General features: G+C 36.9%; 1 protein-coding gene across 1 annotated transcript; it reads left to right on the top strand.

Annotated features, from left to right (window-relative positions):
- The first annotated feature begins 441 nt into the window (after positions 1-441).
- On the top strand, positions 442-21,718 carry LOC139951751 (uncharacterized). The gene is made up of 15 exons (XM_071950818.1): positions 442-502; positions 1,048-1,398; positions 3,050-3,385; positions 3,875-3,970; positions 5,133-5,258; positions 6,812-6,839; positions 7,246-7,343; positions 12,621-12,977; positions 14,620-14,979; positions 16,544-16,879; positions 17,359-17,454; positions 18,555-18,680; positions 20,330-20,357; positions 20,766-20,863; positions 21,451-21,718. Exons 1-15 carry the CDS (start codon positions 442-444, stop codon positions 21,636-21,638), a joined length of 2,685 nt encoding a protein of 894 aa, XP_071806919.1. The 3' UTR covers positions 21,639-21,718.
- The last annotated feature ends 2,810 nt before the right edge of the window (positions 21,719-24,528 follow it).

The following is a 24,528-nucleotide window of genomic DNA, read 5'->3' as shown; positions in this document are numbered from 1 at the left end:
TATTTCCAGGGAAGCTTTCTACTATCATTATCTTCAAACTGTGTAAGTTTAAAGTAAATCTGTGGACATTGTGGTATTTGTTACAAAAAGTACCCAAATCCTTTACGCCTGTAAAATAGTTGTTTTCGTAGCCATTTTGTTTGTTAAGTAAAAAAGAAAAGGATAGTGGAACCAACACTCACGAAAGAAGATTGACAGTTGTTTCTCTTTTATAAGGTAAATATTGCGCATGTCTGCAAAATGTAAGAACTTCACCTTTTCTGGCTTGAAGAGATGTCAATTTTTGTTTCGATCCATCAGTTTTGCTCAGTTGTGTTTTCTCAGTGTACTGTTGAATTACGAGATGTTTTTGATTGTCATGAGTTAAAACAACCTTTTACAAAATACCAAAGTGAGCTGTGATCCAACAACGTTTTCACAGTGTCGATATTATTCAAAAAGATGGGAGGCGCATTTACTGAGAAGTTCGCAGTCTTGATAGTTGTTGGAATTATGTTTCAAGGTAAGTCGTCGAGCTTAAGTGTCGATAAACATTAAAAATATTATAAATTCTTATTTGAGAAGCAACCTGAAAATAAATAAATGTTGATGCAGTGTCGAAGACACTAAAACACGAAAGTAGAGGCGTGTCATGGCATAGCGGTTAAGAAGAGCACCGGATTCAATATCTGGTGTTTGATCAGCAGAGTGTTGGTTCGAGTCCCGGTCGTGACATTTGTGTTCTTAAGCATTACACTTAAACATGATTGCTTCGTAAAGTTGGGGAGGTAGTGCTTTCTGCTCTACCAGCCAGGCTTCTGATGGATGATCCCCAAACCTTCATCTGTATGGGTTGTAAAGGGGTAACCCTGTTTCAGCCCCAGGAGTATGTGGCAACGGCCTCTGAAATAAAATAATTTTAGCCCACACCTTGAAGTGGCCTTAAGGCCTTGTGTGTCTGGTGACTGGCGACTGGCGATAAAACGAATGTAAAAAAAAGCGTTATCAATGCTATAACCTGGTGTAAACTATCTTTGAAGAATTGTTCAATTATTTGCTTTTGAATAGATGTCATCTTTTCTTGGCACATCACGATAGACATGCCACCAGTCGTCTTAGTTTTTGAAGGTGAAGACGTAGAATTAGAATGCAAGGCTCGGTATGCGAATGGTACATTGATTCAACCATGTTATGACTCAGTACTCCAATGGTTTGTTGTGTTGGAAAACGCGGAAGGTGTTTATATTGCAGGATGTGGTAGAGTGGTGTCGTTCAAGAACAAGACTGTGGAGTTTAATCAAGACAATGGCAATCTAACAATATTGGAAGTTGGCCTTGCAGATGATGCCGTGGTTAAGTGTACAGTGTTGGGATTATTCGGCAGTTACTCAAGCATGACACATCTTAAAGTTAAAAAAGGTAAGTGTTTACCTCAAAAAGAATGGAATCTTCAAGTTGAACTTATCACCTTTTCTTATTATACCAATATTACTAAAATTTTGTCTGACAGAAATTACCAACACTTTTTGTTGCTAAATAAGGACACACTCATACGAAACATTTAGCAAATTTATGTTGTAAAACATTTCATCTGTCATAATTAACTAGGCCTAATTCAAATATACATTGTTAAAGATAGTTTAAATGTCGAAAATGTCGTTACGTGTTTACTTGTTGATATAGGGTTTGTCCTTAACGAAAAGCTCAAACTGTAAACGTAGGCCTACGTTTGCCACAATTTACCCTTTTTAAAATTGGGGTTTTTGCATACAGTTTAAAGGCACTGGACACTATTAGTAATTGTCAAAGATCAGTCTTCTCAGTTGGTGTATCTCAACATATGCATAAAATAACAAACCTGTGAAAATTTGAGATCAATCTGTCTTCGAAGTGGCGAGATAATAGTGAAAGAAAAAACACCCTTGTCACACGAAGTTGTGTGCTTTTAGATGGTTGATTTCGAGACCTCAAATTCTAAATCTGAGGTCTCGAAATCAAATTCGTGGAAAATTACTTTTTCTCGAAAACTATTCCACTTCAGAGGGAGCCGTTTCTCATTCAACCTCTCCCCATTACTTGCTACTAAGTAAGTTTAATAATTATTTGGAGTAATTACCAATAGTGTCCACAGCCTTTAAGGCAGTGTCGTTAAAATGGATGTTTCCTTTTAGATTTAGGGTTGTCATGTTAGTTAAGTTGAAATGTTCTAAATTGGTGTAAGCCTGCTTTATCAATTGCGGGTTTTTATATACTATTAAACATGCTACATGATACCGTTGTTTAAACGTATCGGACTCTAATTTGTATAGCAGTAAAAACGAAACGAAACTTAATTCAATTTTCCAAAGATCAGTGCTGTATGTTAACAACGAAACGCTCACACTGTAAACTTACTTAATTAATGACACCGTACATAACATTTTGTCACATTTCCAACCATATTTTTTATATAAAAAATAATGATAACATTTATGATAAAATGTTGTTATTTGTTTTGCGTTTTTTGTGGGGTTTTTTTAACAGTCTTAAAAAGAAATCGAATGACCCTTTTCAGTAGCATTCGATTTCGTGTGAAATAGAATAGGCTGGTGTATTATTGGCTGCTCATTTTCCGAAATTGACCGAGAAAACCTATAGTTTGCAAGGAAAACGTACGTGATCATTGTACAAATTGTACAAGTCCATTTAGGTGACGAGAAGGAAAACTTAACCCGGCAGAAGGGGATGCTCCCTTATCATCCTACATGATTGACAACGCACAACTGATCTAAGAAGTTTCGCGTATGAGTGTCACTCAACCACATCATGCTGCAGTGACGCATTACATCTGCAAACTTACCACACCCTTTTTACAATGAAACTTTGTGCTACATTTCCAAAAACATGTCAGAAAAAAAGAATTAATATCATTATTCATTTTTTGTTTTTTTATCGGTGTATGGGTAAAAAATAAAAAATTAATATTCTTTTTCCCCGATGCAAATTTAACATTTCTTATATCATTATTTATTGTGTATAATGTTTTCTTAATGCCAACTTTCTTAATAGCGTTCATTGTGTTTTCTTAAAGCCAATTTTGGTGTTCAGACTGATGGAAAACTTACGCCAGGAGAAGGGGAGAGTGCTGCCTTACCGTGCTCTGTGATCGACAGCGGCACAACTGACAAGAGAAACTTCACCTTTGAGTGGTCACTCAACAACACCGTCCTGCAGTCTTGCGATCCATCAAGCGAGGTTATTTATTCCGTCGAACGGACGGGGAAGTACGCGCTTCATCACGGCAAGACAAGCTGTAATCTTACGATTCTAAACGTGAACTTGAAGGACGAAGGAAGATACCAATGTGACGTCCATGACTCCTTCTACAACCAGTCCAACTACAATTCTACAATAATTGACTTCGGGGGTAAGTTTGCAAAGTAAAAATTTTTCATTTAAAACAAGTTGTAATGCCGGATGTATCATGACACCAAAGTATTCACGTTGCAGGAATCCTTGATGATGATAATCTTTTTCTTCTATTAGTTTTGGTTAAACCCTTACACATACAGTATGTCAGGCTTCTAATGCGGTTTAAAATGTGTCACAATCTCTACCAAAGATCCCTGCGGGCTGTATAAAGGGAAGCATGCTTGACATCAATCACTGCCTTTTGTTGGACCTACTCGTTAAGATAGTGTATCAAGAAAAGCAATTATTATTCTCAAAGATTTTGTTGTTCTTGTCTCTTCCTAAAGCAAGACACAGCACAACATTCAACAAGACAAACCTTGTGACAGTGGAGAAATACTGAACAAGCTACTCACACAATGGATACAGTCAAAGGCCTATACATTATTGAGACACCGCCTAATTTTATTGTAATATGAAATTTATGTTTGGATATCATTAACAGATCAGCCGGCATCGATCACAACATTGCCAGCAACAACAGACTTGAACGAAGGTCAATCAACGGCCATAAGCAGTTTGACACTGAAAACGGGACAAGGTTAGTCAAGTTCAAATAATACAAAGGTCGTGGGTTCTAGTTTCTTGCATTGTTTTACTCCTTTCTCAAAAACTACAGCACATCATGGTTTTTGAGAAAGGAGTCAAACGACTCACGACAATAAGTTTCGTCTTAGGAGACTCGGGTGGGATTCGAACCCACGACCTTTGCATTATCAAGCAAGTACACTCTGAGAAAAAAATACACAATGTTGCGTAAAATTTTACTCTTTGTGGTGTTCAAGAGGGAACATGGTCGTTTGGAGGGTAAAACGCTACCCAACAGGGGTTGCGTCGTAATTTACTCATTTTTTGTGTAAAACGGCTACCCAACTATGCGTCAAATTTCTTACCCAACTTTGTTGTGTCAAAATGTACCCAACAATCGACTACCCATTTACTCAGTAGTTGAGCACCATAACCCCTAGTTTTAAGTAAAAAAGAAGTAATGCATTTTTGCAGCAAACACGGATACTAATAAAACATTAAAAAAAAAACCATAAACATTGAATTTGACTGGACAATATAATTTCCGATTAATCTATGGTGATCACAACCTAATAATCACCTTGCATAAAACGACCGGAGAGTTTGTGTACATTCAGGGGGTGAAACACGAACACAAAAGTCTTGCGAGCAGACTACATGTAACAATCTCTTTTTAGAAGCGGTGTTGGCTCTGAAAAGAGCCGGTTGGTTTTGCCAGACCTGTTATTGACGAAATTGTTGAAGCTACTATCCGCGTCTTTCCTGGTGATGCATTTCTCCCTTCAACAGACTGTTGTTCCTCAAACAGACTAACTACCACAAAGCCAAAATTCTCTCTTGACAACCGTGGTTAAATGAACATCATACATCAACGACCTGCAACATCAGAATTACGTCCACCCCATCCATCTTTGATTATGACTTGCGACTTGTACGATACGTCCGTACGAAAATAATTTTAACATGTAGAAAACGTAATTTCACGACATTGTTTTACTCATTTCTCAAAAACACCAGCACCTTAGCAACACATATTTTAAGGGAAGCTTTCTAACATCAGAATCTTCAAGTTTAATTCAAATATGTGGACATTATGTTTTGTGTCCTACAAAAAAAAGTACCTAAAGACCCTTTAAAGCAATGTGTGTTTTGAACTCGTAATTATGTGTTTCAAGGGTCTGGAGCTACTCCGTTGGATACCATTTCTCGGAAAGACATTGTTTTGATCACAGCCGTGTCATCCGGACTTGTCCTGGTCGCAATAAGCCTGCTGGTTGTCGCATCAAGGCTTCGTAAAGATCGTAAGGACCTGTCATATTTAGTGATTTAGAGATCTCGAAAATTATGGTAGTATATTTTTTTCAAACAAGTTTCAGCAAAAAAAAATCCTTAAAAGACTGAAACGCACATTTGAATTTATATATTTAGCACTTACTCACTCCAACTATGTTTTTTTTTTATGTTAAAGACACTGGACACTATTGGTAGTTGTCTAAGACCAGTCTTCTCACTAACTTGCTGTATCTCAACATATGCATAAAATAACAAACCTGTGAAAATTTGAACTCAATCGGTCGTCGAAGTTGCGAGTCATATTGAAAGAAAAACCACCCTTGTCACACGAAGTTGTGTGCTTTCAGATGCTTGATTTCGAAACCTCAAATTCTAAATCTGAGGTCACGAAATCAAAGTCGTGGAAAACTATGGCACTTCAGAGGGAGCCGTTTCTCACAATGTTTTATAATACCAACCTTCCCCCATTACTCGTTACCAAGTAAGGTTTTATGCTAATAAATATTTTGAGTAATCACCAAAAGTGTCCATTGCCTTTAAATGCATTCATTTTAATTCAGGGTAGACATGATTTTTTTTTTTTTTTATTCAGTTTTGTTTCAGTCAATAAAATGAATTTAATAGGCGTTCAAGAGTATTTGTGGGGATTCTTAAAGGCAGTGGACACTATTAATAATTACTCAAAATGATCAATATCATAAAAACTTACTTGGTAACTAGCAAAGGAGAGTTGTTGATAGTATAAAACATTGTAAGAAACGGCTTCATCTGAAGTAACGTCGTTTTCGAGAAAGAAGGTATTTCTCCCTAAAATATTTGAAGATCTGACTTCGGGAGCTCAGCTGAGGTCTCGAATTCAAGGCATCTGAAAGCACACAACATCTTGAGCGACAAGAGTGTTTTTTCTTCGATTATTCTCTCGCAACTTCGACGACAATTTAGCTCAAATTTTCTCAGGTTTGTTATTTTGTGCATATGTTTATAAAACAGTTAATTTTGCTGTCATTTATTTCTGATATATGTATTGAACATCAATAAAATGTGTTTTGTTTTTTCCCCGACATATCTCACTTGCGTAATTAGCGAATAAGTCATGCCCCCCCCCCTTGTGGATTGTTACCGCCCCCACCAACGACGTCACGTCGGGAATTCAAACATATCGTCGGCAAAAAGAGTCTGGTTCCTAACTACACGCGCCTAGGTACCAGGCCACACAATGCACACGTCTCTATATGCACACAGCCGGGGACCCGACGGCTCGGGTTCCCGACATGACGTCACATGAAGGCTCCCTTTTAGGGGCGGGGTGGGTTCCCCTAATCTCTTGAAAACCACTTTTAAAATACTTGCGCATTAAATAAAAAAATATAAAAAAATATTTCAGGTTAAAAAAGTCATGTTTAATTGTTTTGTTTTTTTTTTGGTTTTTTTTTAAACACTGCAGCCACCATGTCTGGTTGGCATAGCTCTCCTTGTTACATCTCTGGTTCAGAGAGATGGAAACATGGTAATTATTTCAACATTAAAACACTTTTACCCAAATGTTTCTGCTTTCCCTCAGGTCATTCTGCTGTCCAGATCAACCAAACGTAAGTAACTCCACATTTAGTGCAGGATCCATTTATTTGTTTATTTTATTTTTTATTAATTTATTTTGGTTATTATTTTTTATTATTTTAACATCATCAATTTTTATGGCACACCATCCGACTGATACGTCTGTTTGTTTGGTGAAGACAAAGCAAAACAAGGAAGTTCAAAATCAAGGAGGAGGTTGTACAAGGTGGAAAAAAAGAAACCCCGTTTAAAATAATTATTCAGATGATATTCTTCAGTAAATTTATTGAGCAAACTGAAAATTAAAGAGCACAATCTGTTAATTAAACCACACCGGCTCTTATCGGAGCCACCACTCCCTCAAAGGAGATTACATGATTGTACCCGCAAGTTTACTATTTAGTATTTATAGTTACTTCTTAATCTTTTTTTAAACAGCAATGATGCGAACAGAGCTACTGTGACCTTCAGACAAGCTCCTTCACCAGGAAGCATTCGAATTGGACCCAATCTGTCAAGCAGATTTGAAGTCCAAGGTAAACAATTATTTATACATAATAAAATCAATAATATTTTTAACATTACTGGTTTGCGTTTTGTTTTAGAAACTACAATTGTTGAAAGTTTGGAAGAAAACTCATCAAGGGTCAGATATGACTGATTTGGGGTATATATGTTTTATAAATCCATTACAAGTATGGCTTTGGCGGTGTACTGCTCAATATATAAATTATTTGTTGAATGTTGGCTTACTTGCCTTTCATAACTTTCTGCGAAACAGCAACAAATAATAAACTACACGATCAATTTAAAAGGTATAAGTAGGATTTTTCTACATGGTGGAAATACGATATAGAAAGGTTAAGACACTGTAAAACCATTTAAAAGGTCATGATGTTCATTTCAAGGAAGAAGAAACAAATCGATTTAAAAACATGTTGTCTTCTTTGTGTGTCTGTCTGCTTCAACTAGGATTTAAACATTTAAAGATGCAGTTGTTTTGTGTTCACTTTTTAAGAATGTTGCTGTTTGATACAAACAAGGTTAAGTTAAAAGTTGTTTTCTCTCTGTATCCGTTGAACCTATGGAAACCGTTTTTTGTATACCGTTTGCATATTGCTTAGATGCAGAAACGGCTTACGAAGAAGTCAGGGAGATTGGCGAACATGCAATATCGACAGCCGATAACCGCAACGTCATAGTCCATACATATGCCGAGGCGAGGCTGTCATTGGCTGAAGGGGAAGATGAAGCCCAAAACCCGCTCCCACCGCCTCGTGGGATTTTTAACCAACCACCTCAATGGATTTAGACTGGGCCCCTTTTACTGAATTTTACAAATTAAATTTGTTTAAGTAACTTACATAAACGAAAAAAAACTGGTATTTACGCACGAAAAGGATTTTAAATGTACAAACAAAAATAAGAGCAATATTTTATAACGTAATTCTTTGAAAATGATAGCTTCGGATTGAGATTTTCTGGACTAATTAGGTAGATTTAAATAGAAGATAGCGTTATGCACTAACTATCGATTAATGAAACAGCTACTGTGTACTTGCTTTTGATCGATTTAACTTTCAACCGAAATATTTATCTACTGAGTCAAACTAAAATGAAATGTCATAACTGTTTGAACTTTCTGCTGCTTTCATTCCTGGTCTAAACGGAAGTATCGTATAAACGTCTTTGTTATTGGAGGCTCACTTTTCTTTTTGAAGGCATGTTTAATTGATTGACTTGTTTGAAGAGATAAAATAGTGCATGTATGTGTAGAATTATCAACTATAAAAAACAAAAAAATGGACTAATCAACTTTCATTATGATTATGTTAAAGAGAATGGACGAGAGAAAGTGTAGATTCGTGAATACAACATCAGTTTGCTCAGTGATTTTTTCCTCAACTGAAAAATGTTATTGTAAATTGAAAGATTATTTTATGCCGTGTGGTATCCTTTTTGTCCAACTGTTGCGATGACGCAGTTTGAAAGTGCGTTCAGCACTGAAAACAAACATAGACAATTAATCATTATATTAGTAGTTTTAATCCAAGAATAAAGAAAATTGTTTTAAAAAAAATAGACATTGTGTTTATGATCAAGCAAGACAATTCTTAGGCGTATATTATTGTAGTGAAAGTGACCACTTTTTACTATATTGGTACAACTGTTTTGTTCAGTGCTCAGCTTCCTCCCCTTTGGTAGACTTGATTTCAAGTCTGAGACTGCGGTTATTAATCTCTGCATCAGCCACGCACGATTTCCCCCGGGTAGGCCATTATATGACGGAGATTAATCTGCAAGAGGGCGCTATTTCAGGCAGTAATGTGTTGGCTACCGGGTAGACTATTATAAAAGCCACGGCCTCAGACTTGGAACCAAGTCTATCCATGTGGAGGATGTAGACTAGTCCAGGTCAGTGACTGTTGAGATTGACAGCTTGTTTCTTTTCAATTTGTGTTCCTTTATCAACACATTAATGCATCCAATGTAATACTTTGTTGGTAAAACCCACTGAACCAGTTCCTTTTGTTCAGATACCCGATTGACATTTTGTAATGACCATTTTAGTACATTCTTTCTCATGAATGACATTCCTTTAGAATTTAGTATCACAGCCCTTGTCAGGTAATACAAGACTGGGTTGAGTTGGCTTTTTGGGTGTAGCCAGGCACCATCTTGTGTGTGGAGGAACGAGGCTTGGCATACTCGGTTGATGATTGTATTGGTGCGCTGCATGCTAGTTCCGATTTTATGTAAGTTTTTTTGATTATTTAGAGGGTATTTCTAAAGTTTCAGCATGTCCATTGTATTTAACTATTAGTTCTGTATACCAGCCACAACTTCTATACATTTAGTTTGCCCCACAATATTCTGTTTTAATACTTGCATTTTTAGTAGAACTTTCAATGCATAACTTCTGTTGTAACTCCACCTCGTAGTTTAAGTACTTTTATTGTAAGCTTTTCAGATCAGTAATTAAATTGCTATTTTGTGGCTGGAAGTGAAAGCCACCCCAAAACTGTGGTTCGTTTTCTGTCTGTAAGAATGCACCAAGTTCATTCATGGGTTCTCAGATCTTCTTCTAAAACAAGAGTGATACATCATCATACCAAACGAACAGATCCCAAATATTAGTTTCCTGACGCTTTCGGTTTTGGCGTTATCAGTTATCAAAGTTTTGGCCTAAAAGCCATAATATACATGCCCTGTAAATGCAAAAATATGCGCCAAGCTCGTCCCAACGAAAGTAAAACATTTTTTTAAACCCCCAGTTGGCCTAACGCAACCTAAGACGAACAGCGCCCTCCTGTGCCATGTTCATTGCCTCAGAACTCAAAGCGCCCATGAATTAAACAAGTTCACATGATAGAACTTGCAGCCCTAAAACAAATTTAAGTGCAAAGTGCGTTGGTTCTTGTTGGCGCAGTAGAGAGATAATAGAGATCAAAGGTCGAATTTTACCAAATTGCGAATGAATAGAATCTGTTAAAAACAATGCAGGACTGTCTCCACTCACGTTGGCTGTTTTTTTAATTCTTTGTTTTACTCGGTATGTCACAAGTACTCATTCGCCTTCGAATAGCGCGGGTAAGCTTGCCAGGTGTTTCGTCATCGCAGAGGCCGATGCATGAATATTCACCCCGTAAATGACTTACAATAAAGGAACCTTGTGCAACGTTCGTCGTGTATGTAAATTGCGGGTGTAGCTACCCAGGGAGAGCTGTTCATTGGTTCTGACGTGGTCGACCGGCCGACGTACCTCCAAAACCTATGAACACTAGTAAGCAACAAAAAGGACACGGTCGTCTAACAGTAATGGTAACTCAATGATTCTCAAGTTTTGCCTTGAAGATTTGTGTCTTTCTATTTTGCTTTTTTGACAACCGTGTGAACCTTTTTGTTCTGCCTTCTGTGTTTTAAAAACATAAGAAACAAAAGCTAAACCCTTTACTTCCCTTAAAGGGTCTATGTAATTTTTAGGACACAAAACACAATGTCCACAGATTTTTATTAAACTTACACGGTTTGAAGATAATGATGGTATAAGCTTCCCTGAAAACATTACTTGCAGAGGTGCTGTAGTTTTTAAGAAATGAGTAAAACAGTGTAATGAAAATAGTTTTCGTCTCAGTGATCATGAGACGAAAATTATTTTAGCTTGTAAAAACGTATTTCCATGACATTGTTTTACTCATTTCTCAAAAACTACAGCACCACAGCAACTAAGATTTCCAGGGAAGCTTTCTTCTATCATTATCTTCAAACTGTGTAAGTTTAAAGTACATCTGTGGACACTGTGTTTTGTGTTACAAAAATTACCCAAATCCTTTAAGCCTGTAAAATAGTTGTTTTCGTAGCCATTTTGTTTGTTAAGTAAAAAAGAAAAGGATAGTGCAACCAACACTCACGAAAGAAGATTGACAGTTGTTTCTCTTTTATAAGGTAAATATTGCGCATGTTTGCAAAATGTAAGAACTTCACCTTTTCTGGCTTGAAGAGATGTCAATTTTTGTTTCGATCCATCAGTTTTGCTCAGTTGTGTTTTCTCAGTGTACTGTTGAGTGACGAGATGTTTTTGATTGTCATGAATTAAAACAACCTTTTTACAAAATACAAAAGTGAGCTGTGATCCAACAACGTTTTCACAGTGTCAATAATCATTCCAAAAATGGGAGGCGCATTTACCGAGAAGTTCGCAGTCTTGATAGTTGTTGGAATTATGTTTCAAGGTAAGTCGTCAAGCTTAAGTGTCGATAAAACATTACAAATATTATTATTTTTATTTGAGAAGCAACCTGAAAATAAATAAATGTTGATGTAGTGTCGACGATAAAACGTACACTAACAAACGACAGTACTGGCGTGTCATGACCGAGCGGTTAAGAGCACCGGATTCAAGCTCTGGTGTTTGATCAGCAGAGTGTTGGCTCGAGTCCCGGTGTGGCGGTCTCCCCGCTCCGGCATGCAGAGCTCCGGCATACCAAATACGGTAGTATTACGTCATGCCGTGCCTGCGCATACCAAGCGAAAGTGGATTTTAGTGCCGTGCCGAGTGCTCTAATCGTAGCTGTCATGGCGGCGCCCATAAGTAAATCGTTTGGTGATGAACGAGTGGAGCGGCTTGGTGACAGTATTGTGAAAAAAGTAATCACGTAATAAAGTGTTTAACAGTGAGTGCTACCCAGAAGGTTCTTCTGAAAGCCAGAAGAGAGTAGTGCGTGGTCAGGCGAAGAAGCACTCGTACGATAACAAAACAGGTCTCGAAGATTTAATCGAGGTGCGCGCGGTAGGGGAAGGTATCGTACACAGCAGAGCATCGGAGACTCCCGCCCGCAACGACAGCATGCTACGTCTCCCGGAGAGCTTGGCACGCCAGAGCTCTGAGACCGTGATTACTGCGTGCCAAAATGCCCTGTGACGTCACCCAGAGGTCTGAGCATGCCGGAGCGGGGAGACCGCCACACCGGTCGTGACATTTGTGTCCTTAAGCATGACACATAAACATGATTGCTTCGTAAAGTTGGGAGGTATAATGCTTTCTGCTCTACCAGCCAGGCTTCTGATGGATGATACCCAAGCCTTCATCTGTATGGGCTGTAAAGGGGTAACCCTGTTTCAGCCCCAGGAGTAGGTGGCAACGGCCCATGGGAAATGTAGCCCTCACCTTGAGTGGCCTTCAGGCCTTGTGTGTCTGGCGACTGGCGATAAAAACAAATAAAAAAGGTTATCAATGCAATAAGCTGGTGTGAACTATCTTTGAAGAATTTTCAATTATTTGATAAATTTAAATTTCTTTCCATTTTGAATAGATGTCATCTTTTCTTGGCCAATCACGATAGACATGCCACCAGTCGTCTCAGTTTTTGAAGGTGAAGACGTAGAGTTAGAATGCAAGGCTCGGTATGCGGATGGTACATTAATTCAACCATGTCATGGCGTATCACTGAAGTGGACATTTTTAACAGGTGCTGAAAACATGCATGGTGATGAAATTGCACAATGTGGTAGAGTCGCGTCGTTCATGAACAAGCCTGTGGAATTTAATCAAGACAATGGTAATCTAACAATATTGGATATAGGCCTTTCAGATGAAGCCGTGGTTCAGTGTACAGTGTATGGATTAGTCGGCAAATACTCAAACATGACACATCTTAAAGTTAAAAAAGGTAAGTGTTTTTCTCAAAAAGAATGGAATCTTCAACTAGAGTTATCACCTTTTCTTATATACCAATATTACTCAAATTTGTCTGACAGAAATTATGAACAATTTAGCAAAATTATGTTGTAAAAGATTTCATTTATCATAATTAACTAGACCTACTTAAAATAATATGTGGTAACAGATAGTTTGAATGTCGGAAAATGTCGTTACGTGTTTACTTGTTGATTTAGGGTTTGTTCTTAAAGGCAGTGGACACTATTGGTGTATTACTCAAAATGATTATTAGCATAAAACCATACTTGGTAACGAGTAATAGAAAGTGAAAATTTAATGTGTGAGGAAGAAAAGCTACGTTACATAGCTATCACCGCGGCAGACATTTAACGACTTGTCCCAAGTCTATACTTCAACGCAGGATCTAGCCGTAGCCGTAGCTGTTGCCGCCTATTTGGACACAGCCTTTAGTTACATTTGTTTAGTGAGAGAGGATTACTCTTTTATATGAGAGCTTATAAATCGACCCACGGACGGCATTGTTTTTAAATCACTAGAGATAGCGTTCCAAAGACGTGGACCAGTGAATCGAAGGGTGTTGCTAGAGTACAGGGTGCGGGTGAAAGGAAGAAACAGGTTATTACGAGTAGTCATGAATTTCATGAACTGACGTGAAGAAAGTGGAAAATGTGCGAGGAAGAAAAGCTATGTTACTTGGTGGGAGAGGAGGACTCTTTTGTATGAGATCTTAAATCGATCTACGGACGGCAATTTTTCTTAAATCGCTAGGGATTAGAGTTCCAAAAACGTAGACCAAAGAATCGAATATGTGGCTAGCATGCATGAGGTTGCGGATGACTGGAAGAAACAGGTTACGGGATCTGGTTTAGTAAACATGAATTTCATGAACCGACGTAGACGGTAATTGTAACCAAATTATTTTCATTGTGATAAGAGTTTTCTTCTCTTTTTTTTTTTTTGGGGGGGGGGGGGCAAGTGTGTGAACCTTTTTTCTGCATTCTGTGTTCTAAGAAAGAATAGCGAAACTTTTTACTAGCCTTGAGTCTGAAAGCAGTTGTTTTCGGAGCCGTTTTGTTTGATAAGTAGAGAAGAAAATGATAGTGGAACCAATACTCACGAAAGAAGATTGACAGTTGTTTCTCTTTTAAGGTAAATAGTGCGCATGTTTGTAAAAGGTAAGAACTTCATCACTTCTTGCTTTACATTGTTTCCAATCGACCAGCAATCCCCTCACTAAGCCAATAGCACTGCTACTAGTTAAGGTTTCGCTGCAGTTTCTTAACATGGTTTAAGAAGAACTTATCACATTATATCATAGTGTAATGATGATCGCCATTAAATTTTTACAAAATGGAGTTCGCAGTCTTCTTAATTGTTGGAATTATGTTTCAAGGTAAGTCGAGTGTAAATGTTATAGAGAAATATCGTGCATAAAAACATTACTAATAGTTTGAGTATTTAGTTGAAAAGCTACCTTAAAATAAATATAAATGATGCAGTGTCGCAGTGTCGGAAACAAAAACACGACGTCAACGAACGAAAGTAAATGTTGTCAATGCTAAGGTGAGGTGAAATCTTTGAAGAATGGTTCAACTTTTAGGTAAATTTAAACTTATTTGTATTTTGAACAGGTGGCGTCTCTTTTGGGACCATCACGATAGACATGCCACCAGTCGTCTCCGTTTTTGAAGGTGAAGACGTAGAGTTAGAATGCAAGGCTCGGTTTGCAAATGGTACAACGATTCCACCATGTGATGAACGATATTACTTCACATTTAAATGGACATTTCTTAAAGAAAACATGGAAGTTACTGACATTACTGGATGTTATGTTGTTACGTCGTTCAGGAACAAGACTGTGGAGTTTAATCAAGACAATGGCAATCTTAAAATATTGAATATAGGCCTTTCAGATGAAGCCGTGGTTCGGTGTACAGTGATTGGGTTAGTCGGCAGTTACTCAAACATGACACATCTTCAAGTTAAAAAAAGTGAGTGTTTACCTCAAAAAGAATGGAATCTTCAAGTTGAATTTATCACCTTTTCTTATATACCAATATTACTAAAAATTGTCTGACAAAAAATTACCAACAATTTGTGTTGCTAAAATAAGGACACACTCGTACCGTACGAAAAAATTAGCAAAATTATGTTGTAAAACATTGGTTATAGATAGTTTAAGGAAATTTCGTTACGTGTTTACCTTGTTGATTTAGGGTTTGTTCTTAACGAAAACCTCAAACTGTAAACGTACTTTATATTTGACATAATTTACCCTGTTTAATATTGAGGGTTTACGATTTAAGGCAGTGTCGTTAAAATGCATGTTTACTTTTCGATTTAGGGTTGTCATGTTAGTTCAGTTACAATGATTTAAATTGGTGTAAGCCTGCTTTATCAATTGTGGGTTTATATATACTATTAAACATGCTATATGATACCGGTGTTTAAAGCCATTGGACCCTTTCGGTACAAAAAAAAATAAAAATTTAACAGATTTACAAATAACTTACAGGGTTTACAGAAGGTAATGGTGAAAGACTTCTCTTAAAATATTAGTCCATGAAATGCTTTACTTTTTGAGAAAACGGTAAAACAATTTAAATTCTCGTTAGCGAGAATTACGGATTTGTTATAAACACATGTCATGACACGTGGGTTTTCCCGTTATTTTCTCCCGACTCCGATGTCCGATTGAGCCTAAATTTTCACAGGATTGTTATTTTATATATAAGTTGTGATACACGAATTGTGGGACTTGGACAATACTGTTTACCGAAAGTGTATAATGGCTTTAAACGTATCGGACTGTAATTTGTATAGCAGTTTCAATTTTCTCGAAACCAGTGCCGTATGTTCATAACGAAACGCTCACACTGTAAACTTACTATATTGACACCGTATAACATTCTGTCACATTTCCGACCATATTTTTTATATATAAAAAATAATGATAACATTTTTTGTTAAAATGTTTGTATTTTTTGTGCGTTTTTTTTTTTTTTTTTTTTTTTTTTACAGTCTTAAAATGAAATCGAATGACCCTTTTCAGTAGCATTCGATTTCGTGCAAAATAGAATAGGCTGTAGGTTAAACTTGCTGCTCATTTTCCGAAATTGACCGAGAAAAGCAGTAGTTTGCAAGGAAAACGTACGTCGTGATCATTGTAAAAATTGTACAAGACCATTTTGGTGACCAGAGGGAAAACTTACCCCGGGGGAAGGGGATGCTCCCTTTTATCATCCTACAAGATTGACAACGGCACAACTGATCTAAGAAGTTTCACCAACCACATCATGCTGCAGTGACGCATTATACATCTGTAAACTTACCACATCCGTTTTACATTGAAACTTTGTGCTGTATTTTTCAAAAACATGTCAGAAAAGAGAAATATAATTATTCATTTTTGTTTTAATCGTTGAATGGGTAAAAAAACAAAATTAAAATTCGTTATCCCAGATGCAAATTTTACATCTCTTATATCATTATTCATTGTGTTTAATGTTTCGTTAATGCCAACTTTCTCAAAGCGTTCGTTGTGTTTTCTTAAAGCCAACTTTGGTGTTCAGACTGATGGAAAACTTACGCCAGGAGAAGGGGAGAGTGCTACTTTACCGTGCTCGGTGATCGACAGCGGCACAACTGACAAGAGGAACTTCACCTTTGAGTGGTCACTCAACAACAACATACTGCAGTCTTGCAATTCATCAGGCGAGGTCTTTCATTCCATCGACCAGACGGGAAAGTACGCGCTTCATCACGGCAAGACAAGCTGTAATCTTACGATTCTAAACTTGAACTTGAAGGACGAAGGAAGATACCAATGTGACGTTCATGACTCCTTCTACAACCAGTCCAACTACAATTCTACAACAATTGACTTCGGGGGTAAGTTTGCAAAGTAAACATTGTTCATTTAAAACAAGTTGTAATGCCGGATGACACCAAAGTATTCACGTTGCAGGAATCCTTGATGATGATAATCTTTTTCTTCTATTAGTTTTGGTTTAAACCCTTACACACAGTATGTCAGGCTTCTAATGCGGTTTAACATGTGTCACAATCTCTACCAAAGATCCCTGCGGGCTGGGTAAAGGGAAGCATGCTTGAAATCAATCACTGCCTTTTGTTGGACCTACTCGTTAAGATAGTGTATCAAGAAAAGCAATTATTTTTCTCAAAGATTTTGTTGTTGTTCTTGTCTCTTTCTAAAGCAAGACACAGCACAACTTTCAACAAGACAAACCTTGTGACAGTGGAGAAATACTGAACAAGCTACTCACACAATGGATACAGTCAAAGGCCTATATTGAGACACCGCCTAATGTTATTGTAATATGAAATTTATGTTTGGATATCATTAACAGATCAGCCGGCATCGATCACAACATTGCCAGCAACAACAGACTTGAACGAAGGTCAATCAACGGCCATAAGCAGTTTGACACTGAAAACGGGACAAGGTTAGTCAATTTCAAATAATGCAAAGGTCGTGGGTTCGTAGTTTCTTGCATTGTTTTACTCCTTTCTCAAAAACTACAGCACATCATGGTTTTTGAGAAAGGAGTCAAACGAATCACCAAAATAAGTTTCGTCTTAGGAGACTCGGGTGGGATTCGAACCCACGACCTTTGCATTATCAAGCAAGTAATATTTTAAAGACCCTGGACACTATTGGTAATTGTCAAAGACCAGTCTTCTCACTTGGTGAATCTAACATAATGCATAAAATAACAAGGCTGTAAAAATTTGAGCTCAATAAAAAAAATTATCATCGAAGTTGTGAGATAATAATGAAAGAAAAACCACCCTTGTCACACGAAGTTGTGTGCTTTCAGAGGCTTGATTCATGACCTCAAATTCTAAATCTGGGATCTCGAAAACAAATTCTTGGAAAATTACTTCTTTCTCGAAAACTACTTCACTTCAGAGGGAGCCTTTTGTCACAATGTTTTATACTACCCACCTCTCCCTATTACTCGTTACCAAGTAAGGTTTTATGCTAACAATTATTTTGAGTAATTACCAATAGTGTTAACTGCCTTTAAGGGAAGCTTTTTTATCATCATAATCTTCAAACCGTGTAAGTTTAATTCAAATCTGTGGACATTGTGTTTTGTGTCCTTCAAAAAAGTACCTATAGACCATTTAAAGGGTCTATGTATTTTTTGTAGGACAAAAACACTATGTCCACAGATTTAAATTAAACTTACACAGTTTGAAGATAATGATGGTAGAAAGCTTCCCTGAAAATACTACTTGCCGAGGTGCTGTAGTATTTGAGAAATGAGTAAAACAATGTCATGAAAATAATTTTTGTCTCAGTGATCATGAGACGAAAATAATTTTAACATGTAGAAAACGTAATTTCACGACATTGTTTTACTCATTTCTCAAAAACACCAGCACCTCAGCAACACATATTTTAAGGGACGCTTTCTAACATCATAATCTTCAAGTTTAATTCAAATCTGTGGACATTGTGTTTTGTGTCTTACAAAAAAAGTACCCAAAGACCCTTTAAAGCAATGTGTGTTTTGAACTCGTAATTTTGTGTTTCAAGGGTCTGAAGCTACTCCGTTGGATACCATTGCTCGGAAAGACATTGTTTTGATCACAGCAGTGTCATCCGGACTTGTCCTGGTCGCAATAAGCCTGCTGGTTGTCGCATCGAGGCTTCGTAAAGATCGTAAGGACCTGTCATATTTAGAGATTTAGGGATCTCGAAAATTATGGTAGTATATTTTTTTCAAACAAGTTTCAGCAAAAAAAATCCTTACAAGTCTGAAACGCATTTTTGAATTTATATATTTAGCACTTATTCAATCTAACTATGGTTTTTTTTTATGTTAAAGACTCTGGACACTATTGGTAGTTGTCTAAGACCAGTCTTTTCACTAACTTGATGTATCTCAACATATGCATAAAATAACAAACCTGTGAAAATTTGAGCTCAATCGGTCGTCGAAGTTGCGAGATATTATTGAAAAGAAAAACCACCCTTGTCACACGAAGTTGTGTGCTTTCAGATGCTTGATTTCGAAACCTCAAATTCTAAATCTGAGGTCACGAAATCAAAGTCGTGGAAAATTACTTCTTTCTCGAAAACTACTCCACCTCAGAGGGAGCCGTTCCTCACAATGTTTTATACTACCAACCTCCCCCATTACTAGTTACTAAGTAAGGTTTTATGCTAATAAATATTTTGAGTAATCACCAATAGTGTCCATTGCCTTTAAATGCATTCATTTTAATTCAGGGTAGACATGATTTTGTTTTTGTTTTTATTCAGTTTTGTTTCAGTCAATAAAATGAATTTAATAGGCGTTCAAGAGTATTTGTGGGGATTCTTAAAGGCAGTGGACACTATTAATAATTACTCAAAATAATCAATGGCATAAAAATTTACTTGGTAACTAGCAAAGGAGAGTTGTTGATAGTATAAAACATTGTAAGAAACGGCTTCATCTGAAGTAACGTCGTTTTCGAGAAAGAAGGTATTTCTCCCTAAAATATTTGAAGATCTGGCTTCGGGAGCTCAGCTGAGGTCTCGAATTCAAGGCATCTGAAAGCACACAACATCTTGAGCGACAAGAGTGTTTTTTCTTCTATTATTCTCTCGCAACTTCGACGACAATTTAGCTCAAATTTTCTCAGGTTTGTTATTTTGTGCATATGTTTATATACACCAAGTGAGAAGACTGGTCTTTAACAATTACCAATAGTGTCCAGTGTCTTTAAAGGGATGCTGCAGTGAATTAAAATAAAACAGTTAATTTTGCTGTCATTTATTTCTGATATATGTATTGAACATCAATAAAATGTGTTTTGTTTTTTCCCCGACATATCTCACTTGCGTAAATAGCGAATAAGTCATGCCCCCCCCCTTTTGTGGATTGTTACCGCCCCCCTACCATCGACGTCACGTCGGGAATTCAAACATATCGTCGGCAAAAAGAGTCTGGTTCCTAACTACACGCGCCTAGGTACCAGGCCACACAATGCACACGTCTCTATATGCACACAGCCAGGGGACCCGACGGCTCGGGTTCCCGACATGACGTCACATGAAGGCTCCCTTTAAGGGGCGGGGTGGGTTCCCCTAATCTCTTGAAAACCACTTTTAAAATACTTGCGCATTAAATTAAAAAAAATTTAAAAATATTTCAGGTTAAAAAAGTCATGTTTAATTGTTTTTTTTTTTTTTTTTAAACACTGCAGCCACCATGTCTGGTTGGCATAGCTCTCCTTGTTACATCTCTGGTTCAGAGAGATGGAAACATGGTAATTATTTCAACATTAAAACACTTTTACCCAAATGTTTCTGCTTTCCCTCAGGTCATTCTGCTGTCCAGATCAACCAAACGTAAGTAACTCCACATTTAGTGCAGGTCCATTTATTTATTTATTTTATTTTGTATTAATTTATTTTGGTTATTATTTTTTATTATTTTAACATATTCAATTTTTATGGCACACCATCCGACTGATACGTCTGTTTGTTTGGTGAAGACAAAGCAAAACAAGGAAGTTCAAAATCAAGGAGGAGGTTGTACAAGGTGGAAAAAAGAAACCCCGTTTAAAATAATAATTCAGATGATATTCTTCAGTAAATTTATTGAGCAAACTGAAAATTAAAGAGCACAATCTGTTAATTAAACCACACCGGCTCTTATCGGAGCCACCACTCCCTCAAAGGAGATTACATGATTGTACCCGCAAGTTTACTATTTAGTATTTATAGTTACTTCTTAACAAAATCTTGTTTAAACAGCAATGATGCGAACAGAGCTACTGTGACCTTCAGACAAGCTCCTTCACCAGGAAGCATTCGAATTGGACCCAATCTGTCAAGCAGATTTGAAGTCCAAGGTAAACAATTATTTATACATAATAAAATCAATAGTATTTTTAACATTACTGGTTTGCGTTTTGTTTTAGAAACTACAATTGTTGAAAGTTTGGAAGAAAACTCATCAAGGGTCAGATATGACTGATTTGGGGTATATATGTTTTATAAATTCATTACAAGTATGGCTTTGATGGTGTACTGCTCAATATATAAATTATTTGTTGAATGTTGGCTTACTTGCCTTTCATAACTTTCTGCGAAACAGCAACAAATAATAAACTACACGATCAATTTAAAAGGTATAAGTAGGATTTTTCTACATGGTGGAAAAACGATATAGAAATGTTAAGACACTGTAAAACCATTTAAAAGGTCATGATGTTCATTTCAAGGAAGAAGAAACAAATCGATTTAAAAACATGTTGTCTTCCTTGTGTGTCTGTCTGCTTCAACTAGGATTTAAACATTTAAAGATGCAGTTGTTTTGTGTTCACTTTTTAAGAATGTTGCTGTTTGATACAAACAAGGTTAAGTTAAAAGTTGTTTTCTCTCTGTATCTGTTGAACCTATGGAAACCGTTTTTTGTATACCGTTGCATATTGCTTAGATGCAGAAACGGCTTACGAAGAAGTCAGGGGGATTGGCGACCATGCAACATCGACAGCCGATAATCGCAACGTCATAGTCCATACATATGCTGAGGCGAGGCTGTCATTGGCTGAAGGGGAAGATGAAGCCCAGAACCCGCTCCCACCGCCTCGTGGGATTTTTAACCAACCACCTCATTGGATTTAGACTGGGCCCCTTATGCTGAATTTTACAAATTAAATTTATTTAAATAACTTACATCAACGAAAAAACTGGTATTTACGTACGAAAACGATATTAAGTGTACAAACAAAAATAAGAGTAATATTTTGTAAGGTAATTCTTTGAAATGGTAGCTTTGGATTGAGATTTTCTCGACTAATTAGGTAGATTTAAATAGAAGATAGCGTTATGCACTAACTATCGATTGTTGAAACAGCTACAGTGTACTTGCTTTTGATCGATTTAACTTTCAACCGAAATATTTATCTACTGAGTCAAACTAAAATGAAATGTCATGACTGTTTGTACTTTCTGCTGCTTTCATTCCTGGTCTAAACGGAAGTATCGTAAAAACGTCTTTGTTGTTGGAGGCTCACTTTTCGTTTTGAAGGCATGTTTAATTGATTGACTTGTTTGAAGAGATAAAATAGTACATGTATGTGTAGAATTATCAACTATAAAAAAAGATAATGGACAAAATCAACTTTCATTATGATTATGGTAAAGAAAATGGACGAGAGAAAATGTAGATTCGTGAATACAACATCAGTTTGCTCAGTGATTTTTTCCTAAACTGAAAAATGTTATTGTAAATTGAAAGATTATTTTATGCCGTGTGTTATCCTTTTTGTCCAATTGTTGCGATGACGCAGTTTGAAAACGACGTTCAGCACTGAAAACAAAGAAAGACAATTAATCATTATTTTAGTTTTAATCCAAGAATAAAGAAAATTGTAAAAAAAAAAAAATAGACATTGTGTTTGTGAACCAAACAAGACAATTCTTAGGCGTTTAATATTGTAGTGAAAATGCCCCCTTTTTACTACCATAATAGTGGTCAACTGTATTGTCCAGTGCTCAGCTTCCTCCCCTGTGATAGACTTGATTTCAAGTGAGACTGCGGTTATTTCTCTGCATCAGCCACGCAGAATTCCCCCGCATATTTGCTATCACACGCTCTAACTGTGATCGTAGGCCAATAATATGACGGAGGTTAATCCGCAAGAGGGCGCTATTTTAGGCAGTAATGTGTTGGCTATCAGGTAGACTATAAAAAAATCCATTTGGAGGATGTGGACTAGTCCAGGTCAGTGACTGTTGAGATTGACAGCTTGTTTCTTTCAATTTGTGTTCCTTTATCAACACATTAATGCATCCAATGTAATACTTTGTTGGTAAAACCCACTGAACCAGTTCCTTTTGTCCAGATACCCGATTGACATTTTGTAATGACCATTTTAGTACATTCTTTCTCATGAATGACATTCCTTTAGAATTTAGTATCACAGCCCTTGTCAGGTAATACAAGACTGGGTTGAGTTGGCTTTGTGGGTGTAGCCAGGCACCATCTTGTGTGTGGAGGGCTGAGGTTTGGCATACTCGGTTGATGATTGTATTGGTGCGCTGCATGCTTGTTCCGATTTTATGTAAGTTTTCTTGATTATTTAGAGGGTATTTCTAAAGTTTCAGCATGGCCATTTTATTTAACTATTAGTTCTGTACCAGCCACAGCTTCTCTACATTTAGTTTGCCCCACAATATTATGTTTTAATACTTGCATTTTTAGTAGAACTTTCAATGCATACTGTCTGTTGTAACTCCACCTCGTAGTTTAAGTAATTTTGTTGTTGTAAGCTTTTCAGATCAGTAATTAAATTGCTATTTTGTGGCTGGAAATGAAAGCCACCAAAAAACTGTGGTTGGTTCTGTAAGAATGCACCAAGTTCATTCATGGGTTCTCAGATCTTCTTCTAAAACAAATTAAAGTGATACATCATCTTACCAAACGAACAAATCCCAAATATTAGTTTCCTGACGCTTTCGGTTTTGGCGTTATCAGTTATCAAAGTTGTGGCCTAAAAGCCCTGGTGATCCTTATAATATACATTCCCTGTAAATGCAAATAAAATGCGCCTAGCTCGTCCCAACGAAAGTATAAACAAACTGTTAACCACCAGTTTGGCTAACGCAACCTATAAGACAAACAGCGCCCTCCTGTGCCATGTTCATTGCCTCAGAACTTAATGCGCCCATGAATTAAACAAGTTCACATGAACTTGTAGCCCTAAAACAAATGTAAGTGCAAAGTGCGTTGGTTCTTGTTGGCGCAGTAGAGAGATAATGCAGGTAAAAGGTCGAAGAAACAGTTTTCATTTACAAAAAGCGAATCTTGGGATTGCCATACAACACTTAGCCTGTAATTTGCACATTTATTCACTTTTCTCAGGTACCTGCGCCAATAAGATCCCATCAATGTTTTTCTTAAATTTGGTTAAGTTTAGTGTTCCTTAACAGATTTGTAGTGAAAAATGACCGGGATCATGTTGGCGCACAAATATAACAAAGGTCAAAGGTCATAATCCATAGCCAACTACCATAACGACTATTGGTCGTCAAGAAACTACGCGCGCCATATGATCTCATTAATTTGTCTGCATTTTATGCTTAAATATATTCTCAGCAACACATACAAAGCACAACAACAATTTAGAATTAGAATTTTGAGGTCTCGAAATCAAGCTTCTGAAAGCAAACAACTTCGTGTGACGGGGTATTTTTTCTTTCATTGTTATCTCACAACTTCGACGACCAATGGCTCACATTTTCACAGGTTTGTTATTTTATGCATATGTTGAGATACAAAAAGTGAGAAGACTGGTCTCTGAAAATTACCAATAGTGTCCAGTGTCTTTAAAGGGGCTGAAAATGTTCGTGTAGAAAGAGAATGATGGTGCATGATGTGAGCCAGTGTAATAATAAGCCATTCAGAATCCTGTTGTAATAATTTGTGTTCAACGTCTCTTACGTAACTACGCAAAAGCTTGCCACAATCAAGTGACATAGCAACTGTCTCACTAGTCTGAGGAATTCAAAC

Source organism: Asterias amurensis, chromosome 19 (genome assembly GCF_032118995.1).
Source record: "Asterias amurensis chromosome 19, ASM3211899v1".
In the NCBI taxonomy this organism is placed as follows: domain Eukaryota; kingdom Metazoa; phylum Echinodermata; class Asteroidea; order Forcipulatida; family Asteriidae; genus Asterias; species Asterias amurensis.
This window is presented reverse-complemented; position numbering and strand designations above follow the sequence as displayed.